The 11,320-nt window shown below is 36.1% G+C and overlaps 1 protein-coding gene across 1 annotated transcript; it reads right to left on the bottom strand.

The window, feature by feature from the left end:
* Nucleotides 1-647: 647 nt before the first annotated feature.
* Nucleotides 648-9,528, bottom strand: FGF4 (fibroblast growth factor 4). Its single transcript, XM_072422909.1, has 3 exons — nucleotides 9,114-9,528; nucleotides 5,678-5,781; nucleotides 648-3,734 (listed from the first exon to the last, which is right to left on the bottom strand). Exons 1-3 carry the CDS (start codon nucleotides 9,409-9,411, stop codon nucleotides 3,558-3,560), a joined length of 579 nt encoding a protein of 192 aa, XP_072279010.1. The 5' UTR covers nucleotides 9,412-9,528; the 3' UTR covers nucleotides 648-3,557.
* Nucleotides 9,529-11,320: the final 1,792 nt, after the last annotated feature.

Consider the following 11,320-nt stretch of genomic DNA (forward strand, 5'->3'; position numbering starts at 1 on the left):
CTAATGGTGTAAAAGCTCCATGCAATCCATAGGTCTGGGATATACAGGAAAATAGATGATTAACATAGAACCAGTGGGGTAAAATTAAAACTTTACAGGTGAAACTATCCTATAATTAATTTTTTTTAAATACTAATTTAAATTTACAAAAACAAAATATTAAAGTGCAAAGCACTTAGAACCGTCCATTACATTCTGTCAACATAGGTTCCAACTCTGTAATTCTCAATTCTACAGTAGTTTCTGTGTGTCACCTAAAACGTGACCATTAACACTTTCTACAGAAACAAAGGACAGGATGCAATTAGTTTGCATATACATGTGTAGTTTAAACAAAATTTACAAGGCAGGCTTGATAGCATCTAACCTAAAATTGCAAGGACCCAGTACTTTAAGGATGGGGTGTTTAGTTTTTTTTTTGCAGCATCTAGGGAATGCTTTAATCTTTGAATGAATCCTCACATACAGCACATACAGTGTAAACATACATTGTTTATTACGGATTCAGTTGTGCACAGCACATACATCACAATATCAAAGAACACCTGTATAAAACTACAGACAAATCATGGAACACTGTAAACTGCTTTTCATTAGAGTCACAATACTGTACTTGCCCTTGACAATAATGATCTGCAAAAAAAAAATCTCATGTAATAGCATTTATGATGATTCAAACCTTCATATAGGACTTTCAGATATTGATTTACCTTCTGGATGTGTTAGTAGTATACAACCTTTAGATCCAGCTTTTGTGGAGTACCAATTAGCAGCAGTGGTATCTACACCCAAAAAGAAAAACGTAATATATTGCAGCAGATCAGTCCTTAGATGTGATACCTGCGTTAGCTTTCTTTTCCTTTATTTTCAACCAATGATCCTACCAGTAACAGGCTTCCTGTCCTTGAGATACAACATGTACTGAACCATTGCTATGGAGGAGCCCTACTTCTCTGATCTCTATTACACAGGGATGAAGTCTTTTGTGGTTTTCAAAGGATAGCTAAAAAAATGAATACCACAAACACAATGACACTGGAATTCAGAACAGGTAATTTTTTAGTACTTGCAGAAAATGTTTTTTACTAGAAACAAAATAATGCAGCCACCACATCTAAAGACTGGCAAACTGAAATATATACAATTATGTTTTCTTGGATTTAGATATCCTTGAAGTTTGACTATTGGAAGGAAGAGTTCATAAGGAATGTAAGTAAGAATTTGGCAGTTAAAGTAGCATGTCAGTATACATCCTGTTATAGCTGATCGGTGATATCCAATATTTAAGCCCATAAACCAAACCCTCCTGGATTGGGAAGGATTAATAGAGTATTCTTGTACTGGTAGCAGTTTTAAACAGACTGGCTTTAAGAACACTTCAGTTCTCAATAGCTGGCTGTACGTTTGCAAAGCATATAATGAAAAATATAAGGTTACTTGATGACCATATAGCGCAGACCAACAGCTGCCTGCAAATATTTTTGCCATGATTATCCTTACTAAAAGTAAGTCGTAGGGTAAAGATAGTGTGAAACGTGACAAGGCTGAAATAGACAGCACTGCCTTCCACCTAGAGTACATTTGTCCACATATGGGAAAAAAAGGGTTCCAAGACATGATTGCAGGAATACAAGTTCTATGGAGAGATTGTGAGGTAGACATGTGATAAAGCTTTAAAGTGCACCTGTCTCATCCCTGGAAGAATCGGCTATTTGGGGGATTCAGCCAGTAGGTGCCCTGTCAGCTCCATAGGGTATGATGCCTTTACTAGGGCTTGGTATCACATAGAAGAAAAAGAAAAATCCACAAGAACTCTTCCTCAGATTTTGTAAGAGACAGGTAAACTTTAAAAGGAATGGGCAATAGGAAGCAGCAAGAATCCATTTGTTGAATAGATAATTTATCGTGCAAAGCACAAAATTTAGGTTTGGATTCCCAAATATGCAAAATCACCACGGCATCAACATGTAAAAATACATGCGTTATTTGTCATTTCTATAAAGCAAAATAAAAATTTGTCACATGTACCAAAGACTGACTTTAAAGCGGAACTAAACCCACATTACTCTATCACTGGGCGCTGCCATCCTAATTCTTTTTCTTCCTGGAAACGATCTTTGGGAATTTGGCCATGCCAGGATGACAAGATGCATGCACACGGAAGTTCATTCATTCCCGACACATCCTCGAAGCTGGGATTGTCAGGTTTCCCTGGCAACCAAAGCTGACCTGTGTATGTGTATATGCAAAATTTGACAGCTGGGGCGACGATTTGGCAGGTAAGAAGGGTGTTTGAAAAAGGAACATCGCCGGTTTGTTTCTTCAATAACCACCGCCTGTGGGACTTTAGTTCCGCTTTAGGCATAACTCATGCCAAAAAAGAACATTTCCAGTGACAATTTTAGATTTTCCCATTAAAATTATCACAAAGACAAATAGAGAGGAAGTACATCCCCAGCAGGGACACAGATATCAGTAAGAACCAGACTATCCAACCCTTCCCTACTTAATCCAAAGCTTAAAAAAATCCACCTACTGCTTATTTATCAACAGGGCTGTTGCTGGCCATTTTAGTGTCTCAAGTAAAACAGCCCCCATCCATCCAGCCCATGCCACTGCAGAAGAATTGGGAGAAGGATGCTGTCTTTGGCTGAGCTTCACTGTCCTTCTACCAACTGACCCTGCCCCTACCTCACTTCTGTCTTCAGAAGTATAGACCAGGACTAGACAAATGTGCAGAGAGGAGGGCAGGGTGTAGGGCATATGTAGCAGGCAGGTGGAGGGCATATTTAGCAGGCAGGTGAGGGGCGTATTTAAGACAAGGTTCCTTGTGGGCCAAAAAATTAGAGATCATTTAAACTTCTGCAAGTGCACAACTGGGCACCTTTCAGCTGTGTATCTGCTTTGAGCAGATAAATCCATAATTTTAAGTGCTAGACCCTTTACCCAAGAAGGGGTTAAGAGGCATGTGATCTGTGGAGACATAGCAAAGATTGACTGTCAGAGTAGTTCAGAGTTCAGCACTGACAGGTCTAAAAACAGATTTGTGAAGTCCTCTTCTCACACTGCACTTTCTGTACAAGAGGTAAACTGACACTCTTTCAGTTTAATAGTAACTGAGTGGAGGAAACACTATTGGTAGCTTCAGCCTAACACTTGTTTCATCTTATCTGCTTTAGCCAAGAAATATGTGCACACTGACATAATTGCGTGCAGCTTGTAAACAGTACAAAACAGTAGTGATTAGCAGCTCAGCAATGGCACCAAATTTTTCTTTGTAACACTACTGCCACGGCTTACAGCACATTGCATAGCAACACGTTGCAGGCCCATCCAGCAGTTTTCAAATTAATAAACTACATTTCGCTTACATTAAAAGAAATAAAATATTAGGGAAAAAAATACAAAAGCTATAAATAAAGTTTCTCCTGAACAATATATACAGACTTAAATAATTAAGTTAAATATGTTACATCAGCTCTTGCATTAACTGTCCTCAAAGTGCACCAAGTTCTTTCCCCACAGCCTAATCCCAGGATTCCTCAGTAAAAGGGTTGTCAAATCCGTGGCAGAAAATGCGTCAATGTCATTGTGGGGGAAACTCTATTCCCCTTTTTTGTCCTTCCACTTTTACTTAGAGCGATGTACATTCCAGGGTACCGTCTTGATTCATAGGCATTGTAGTTATTTGGTAGAAGAGTCTCTTTGAATTTACATTCATCTGTAAATTGTTTCTGTAAAAAAAAAAAATGTAAAACATAAAGGTCTGTTAAGCACCCCCAAGCATCATAAAATCTTACATAAAGAGTACTCATACAAGCTTACAGAATCTGTCAATGTTTAAACTAAACATGTAGGGCTACACATTGCTCCATAAACATGTATGCTTTGCTTGGCTATACATACATTTTATTGGATAGTGTTAGAAAGGGGCTTTACGTATAATGAGCAACTGGACTCTGCTAGCTCAGTAAATCACAGAAGAGAACAGTAGTATGTAGGAATGATTTTCTAATATATCTAACGGTAAGTTACAAACAAGTATGGTTGGTCAGAACGCATCTGGTGCTACCATAGGCAGAAGATTGTAAGCCAATGTTCTGTCATATCATATTCATGGTTAAAAGTTGGTGAACTGCCCAACTACAGCTTAGATGTATTTTTCAAATATATCTTGCCTGCGCCCTAATACACATATAACATTTCTGATGTGATCTCCTTTCCCCAGTGCAATATGGGAGCCTCAGCAAACTTTCAGCATACATTTTGCATACATTTTGAAGAACATGTGCTTTGATGTAAGAGATACAAGGTGTCCTGTGGGTGATGAATTTGGACAAATAGAAATCTATGCCCCAGCAACTTAGAGTGTTGTTAATGACATTATAATTCTTGTGTAGGTAGGCTGACCTAACAATAGGTTTAATTTAAAATGAATTGCCAGCCTTAACATGCTGTCTCTGTTTCACTAGAGAGATTTTCCCCTACTCGCTCTTCCAGTGACAACAGATTCTCCAGGTTGGAAGTGAGAAGATAAACATGCACTTAAAGCAACTCTGTTACTAAAGTCAATGTTTGATTCAAATGTCTCTTTGCAAAGAAGAAATTAAATGCATGACACTGAATGTTAAATTATCTCCGGAAACCAACACCTCTGAGAGTGTCAGTCAACTGATTCCCTGCTATGCTCAGTGGTTCTTCTTTGAATTAAGCAGCAGAATCACTTTGAGTGCAATGACTAAATAATAATCAAAATTAAATTCGTCTGTTCTCTCCATGTTTCTGTGGAATTAAGGAAGCCGTATTTTCCTTACAAAAATAAGTTAGGTGAACTGGTTTCTCATAGTAGCCTGGAATGTGTTTGCTGCTATGGGTGTGATTATACTGTATGTTCTTCTGGGGCTGGAACTTATGTAAAATGCTCTACACAACCCATGAAGAGCTGTGTAATACATCTGTCCTATATAAATTTGGAAAATGAATAACAGTATAAATAATAAGATTTGGTGTTTATTGTATACCGTCGTCTGATTTACAACATGAATGGTCTACAGGGACCTGTTCCCGTTTTACCTCAGACAAGATTAATTAAATCGCCTAGCTAGCAATGCAAAGAATGGCATGTACTTTGGAGTATGCAAGTGGTAGCTTGGAACTACTCCACTTTCATGTTATTAAAAGCTCCCACTTACGTATTCAGTGAACTACACAGCATTACGCGTCCAGCTACTTATAATTAAGTATACAAATGTCCATTAACCCGTGTGTTAGCCAGCTCAGTTCATATTCATGGGAGTTTCAAATCTTTATAGCTATATACAGTCAACATAGGGATTCACCATACTCATTGGGAGTGCTTGTCATCACAATAAATATTTACATAATTTTGGCAAATCTGTGCAGCCAGTCACTTTATAACCTTTTTCCTATAGAAACAGAAGAATATTAGGACAGGGTGGAATGTTGTCATTGTTATGGAGTACCAATTTGAAACATTGTGATATACAGTATCATTCCATGTTCTCCAAACCTCCTTCATGTTTTCCAATTCTCTACCAGTAAATACCCCTTTAAAATTGTTTTTTCACTCTTTTATCAATTAAAAAGAAAATCTGACACAACATTCTAATGACTGAGAAGTGTATTCAAAGGAACAGTATAAATGTGTAATACTTACTGAGCCATATAACTTTCCTTTTCCATTCATCGCAACAAATAGCCCACTTTTAACACCATACAGACTAACCACTCCCACTTCCACTGGCGAGATTTCCAACAAACCTACAAAGAAAACAATGACATCTTTCATTAAGGTCTTTAGCTGCATTCCGACATCTCTTTAATTTTAATAGTTATGTCCATTTAAAAAATAAATAATAATATTTAGTAGTTTTCACTATTGTAAATAGTATGGGGGAAAAAACTTTGCATACATCTGAAGTGGCATATCAGGACAATACTCATAATTACTTATTCTCAGCTGCAGGAGGGCAGCTAAAGATAAAGATTTGTCTATTCAGATAACGGGTAAATCTCACAGGTATGGTTGTTTAACAGTAACAGATTTCAGGAATCAACCTCTCATTTTAGTACATGCTGTTGTGATGTCTTCAACAGAAATTTGAGCCTAAACACATTGAAGGACTCTTACTGCCTGGTGCAACCTACAACATAATTTAAAGTCTGCAGAAGATACTCCTAGCAGACCTCCAGAACAATAACCTGTTCCATAAGCTCTGTTCATCTTTCAGTTCAGTAATATGTCCTCAGCATCAGATTAAACTGCAGGAACGATAAAGGAGAAGAGACTGCAAATGTCAAGGCAGGCTTTTTTTCACATGACTGTGATTCTCTCCAATATAAAGCTAGGCTTTAGGAGAATAATGCAGGACAGAAAGAATAACAGAACAAGGACTTAAAGTCCTTAACTGATGATCTGAAGGTTCTTTCATAGTGTGTTGAGGTGCTTTTAGACCTTATATTATGGACCACACTATCAGGAGAGTGTGTATCCATAGGCTTAGCTCCATGCATCCGTTTAAGGAATTGCAAGATGTGCTAGTACTAATAGTCTGTGTGTTGGAACTTAATAATAATAATAATAATAATATTGTAGATAGACGTTATCAGTAAGCATTTACTTTTCAAACAACTGGACATTTTGTAATCACTACAGGAACAGTGTGGCTAGGTTATTGTTATAATATGAATGCATGGCACCTATGGCAAATCATGTATAAGACAACAGAAGCTGTCATAAAAAATGTACTGATTTAGCTATAGTACAACACATCTTCAGTTCTAGTTTTTTGACATACAAGAATCTTCCAGGATTAAAAATCATCATATACAGGACAATTGTTTAGCTTCTAGTTATAATAAAGGTTGTATTCTTTCTGCTTTTCTTCCTGGCAAGTACGTAGTGCTTTTTGCATACCACAAAACTTTTAGATGTTTGGAATTCATTTGATGGCTGTCAAATCTCTGTATTTAGTTGGATTTCCTTTTTCCTTATGATAGGCTCTAAGTGATATCAATTTGTCATGTAAGATTTCATTACAATCTGCTACTACATGTAGGCAAGTGCATCTGTTGACACTGACAAGAGCTTGTTCACCAGCACTTGAATACAAGTGTAAGTAAAGGTAAAAAAAAAAAAAATATTATGTTTTTTCAAATATTGCTAGAAAAATATTTTTTGTAAATCAAGATCAGCAGCATGTTTTAAACACGTTTTTCCCTTTAAAGAGCAACAATAACACAAGTAAATCTCTATCTCAGCCTAAATATTAGTTAGATAGGTAGGTAGATAGTTTCTGTATAAGCAATTTCCAACTATGCTTGAAATCCAACACCAAAGTCTGTAATACTAGTTTTCAAATCCTTGACTATATACCTCATTTAACTTTATTTGTTTAAGCATTAACCCAATGTGTGAATAAGTATGGGTAGATGTAACACTAGGCATGATAGCTTTTTCTTTAAAATATTTTTGACATGTAACATGGCAGAAACCCAAAGCAACCAATTACATCTCATCTTTCAGTGCTGTAAACAGCTATCTGTTTGCCATACATTTCTGTATAATGCAACTTGTTGATCAAACTGCATTTACAAATTTTACATTCTGCAATTTAATTTGGTGGCTGGTTTTTGTGTAGCATCTTCTGGTGCAGCAAATCCATGTACTGTCTCAGTTAAATGACCAGGTAATGCTGCATTCAAATGCATTTACTGCAAGGTAACAGAGATAGTGCCCGTCTGCTACCATAGCTGATGATGGTTACAGGTTGACCTACTTATACATTTGTAAACACATCGTGGTCATCACTGTGAATATACATTTACAGAATGATAACCCAAATTAAACCATGCTGAGATGCACAAAATGGAGAAATGTATGCAGTGTATTCATTTACAAAATTTGCCACAATGAAGTGATCTTTAAATTTGATTTTTCACCATATAGTATATCAAATTCTAATTTACTAATTTACTAATTCTTAAATTACTTACTTAAAAAGGTTTCTATTTTTTGGCCAACTTGTATAGATTTTTTTCAATACTTTTAAACCAAGTAAATTTATTTTCCAATGACATTATTAGCTAGAATAAAAATGATTTAAAATAGTGGGAAATACTTATAATATTTGAATGCACAAACTCAAATGTTGTTTGCCTTATCATTACCTTTTTCAGGTACACATATTTAAAACTTTAAACATTACTGCTTTTCTTGTACTATATTTTTATAGACTAAAATTTTTTTTTAGGGTAATTTAATATATTTTTTTGTGTTTACAAATCCCATAAATCCTACTGTTTTATATATATTATGGTATGCTCACAAAGCTAAATATCTATCGTTTAGGATATATATACAGCAATGTTAATATATGATGATATATGTGATATTTTGTAGCTTGTTGTCAACATAAATACCCATATTCTCTGCAAATCTACAGCTTTGAGTGACAGCTGTTACTTGATTCTTTAAAGTTTCTATGTCTGTCCGGCAAGTATGTACTGAAACACAGCACCTGACATCAGCTCTTGGCTTAAGAATTTGTCTCTACAGAAGAAGGGTCTCTGAATACTACTGAAATAAGAGATTATCACAGCTTCCAATGCCCTTATTAGTTCCCCTTGAAAAAATCTGGTAAATCCAAACTTCCCTGCACTTGACCTATCACTTTTTAATTCTTTTAATACAACATTATTAAACAAGCGAGGCAAGATCACATTTTAAATGACACTAATCTTGCAACACAGACTTGTTCTAACCAAGCAGAACACAATCCAGTCTTCTCTTTTTACGTGTCACTTTCCTGTTCCTGCTTCATTTAATTATTACAATTAACTTTATCTTATGTTTACCAGCTTTGCACTAAGCTTTAGGCACTACAGCAAGATCAAGTCGAATCGGTGTAACTAATCTACTGAGCAATTTTACAAGATAAAAAAAATGTAATTCTACATAATTTTATAAAACATAGGAATAGACACATTTTGTTACAAAGAAATTCATAAGCAGGTCATTGCCACCGAGGTCATGGTGGAATTTAAAAAATAATTGTATATTTTAAAGCAAAACAAAAAAAAACCTTACTTACTGTATCGATTTTCATTGTGCATCCCATTTATTCTGCCATCTGGTAAAACTTGAATATGAAATCCGATGCCCACATTGCAGTAAAGTCGCCGTAAGCGTTTGATGCCCAGCAAATAGTCACTTTCCCGGTTTGTATCTTTTCTCTCTCCTGGCATCCTAGCCATTGACCTAGAGAAGAGTGTCTCCCAGCGACGATCCAGGGTGTCATTTCGTTGGGGAGATAATAGCGGCATGCAGTGTACCATCCCCGAAACCACCACCAAGAGTAGGATTGGCACAAGCGCCGATTGAACAGTCATCCTGATCAACGTGGGCACACGTGGTTTAAGGAGTCAATTGCTCTAAAAATACCTCAACACCAGCTCCACTTATACTTAGATCAAAGAAACCAACTGCTTAGCTCAAAGGGAGGTGTGGTTTTCTTAGCTTGCATGGAGTCTTCTCTAAAAGGGGGTTGACTCAAGCAAAGTTTATTCGAACTTGATCTCAACTTGTCGTTAGCTGCTAGAGACTTGTCTGAAGTGTTGATCTTCTCCAACAGCTCAGCCATAGCACTTTACCACTGACCACGATATTTATATCCACCTCTGCTCATCTCCCAGCACAAGCTGACAGACCAGTCACTGAGCAGACAAGAGAGAGAGGGATACAGCAGGGTCACTGCATTCAAAGCATTCATAGAAACTGCTCTTATTGCTGCTATTCTATAGATGAAAGCAATGTACTCTAGTAAACGCTACAAGTAAAAGAATTTGATATCGCTATGTAATAAAACACATCTAATAGGTAAATAAATATACCTGCATGGATACTTTTGTTTCTGTTTTTTTTTTTCTCATTACGCTAAACATTTTACATTTCAGTTATAAATATCATAACAATTTTTTATACTTAAGGGACAACTTGCAGAAATGTTTAAAATAAATATACCATAAATTAAAATGCCATCCTTTTGAGATAATTATGCCTGACCGTATATCACTTTAAAAAATATTGTTATCTTTTATTTTAAAAGCAACAATATATTAATCAGCACTGTACAATAATATAAATGCAAGTACTACAATTGATTAGCAAAATACTGGAAGTATTAGGACTTTGCGTGTATCAAAAGACTGGCATACAGTGTTTTTGTGCATTGCTAGTTATCGGACATGTTAAAAAATTTCTGGAAAAAAGATTCCCTTTTTCCAAAGGAAAAGGGAGATTCCTATTTCAGATGTTATTTCTGTATCTGTTCTTTGCCAGATCAACTGTCCATGGTCACCTTAAGTGACTACTAAAAAACTTAGATTCTTCTATTTTTATATCAGTTTTTCTATGAGAGATGTGAGTTGAAATATTATGCACCCTTACGAGGAATTTATGATGCCATTTAGCTCTGCCTAGTCAGACAGAATCCACAAGTGTATTTAAGAGCCCTGTATCCTGAGATTTAAAAGGGATAACTTTGCCTTAAGCAATATTGCTGAAATTTAGGGTGTGAAAACCTGAACCCATCCTCCATCCTTTGCAGACACAACTTTCAGACTTCTGTCTGTGTAAACCACAATCACATACTGCTTTCATACCATTCACATGGGCTTTAGTTTTATATCTGTTCCTACAGGTTTGTAGCTAACGATAGAACAGCAGTTATCTTCTAAAGTATAACAGGCAACATATGACTGAGAGCCAAGTTTAATTCTGACTCACTGGCATTCTGTTGAAGTGCACGTTATGAGATGCTCATCCCTATTTGTAGAGCAGTGTTTATCAACCAGGGTACCTCTAGAGGTTGATAGATGTTCCTTGAGTAATGAGCAAGTTGTGCCTCTCAGTTGAAGTGGCACCAATGTTCTTTTTGGCTATCTGTAAGAATGATGTTCTTCCCAGTGACCAGCAATGTAAGAAGCATTCTTCTCAATGACCACCATGCTAATATACTGTAAGCTGTGGATATAGTAATTATAGAAGGGGTTCTGTAAGACCTGGAGATTATTTCAAGGGTTTCCCTATGTTAAAAGGTCAAGAAGACTGTTATAGAGAATAGAAAATCAATTACTAAATAACAGAACTTATACTTACAAGTTGGCAAATTTCTATGTGTATTATTATGCACCTACAACACATGCAAGTGTTTATTAGAAAGTTAAAGATAACTTCTAACAAACAGATAGAAATACATAGAAAGAATCTAATGCACCTGCCAAAAAAATGTAATTTGTG

Source organism: Pyxicephalus adspersus, chromosome 9 (genome assembly GCF_032062135.1).
Source record: "Pyxicephalus adspersus chromosome 9, UCB_Pads_2.0, whole genome shotgun sequence".
Lineage (NCBI taxonomy): Eukaryota > Metazoa > Chordata > Amphibia > Anura > Pyxicephalidae > Pyxicephalus > Pyxicephalus adspersus.

Bases quoted from the DNA above. Each gene is read 5' to 3' on its own strand.
- FGF4 (XM_072422909.1), bottom strand. From the start codon at position 9,411: ATGACTGTTCAATCGGCGCTTGTGCCAATCCTACTCTTGGTGGTGGTT. The intron at 5,782-9,113 runs GTAAGTAAGGTT...TTTTCTTTGTAG, and splicing joins GCACAATGAAAATCGATACA to GTTTGTTGGAAATCTCGCCA. The intron at 3,735-5,677 runs GTAAGTATTACA...TTTTTTTTACAG, and splicing joins AAGGAAAGTTATATGGCTCA to AAACAATTTACAGATGAATG.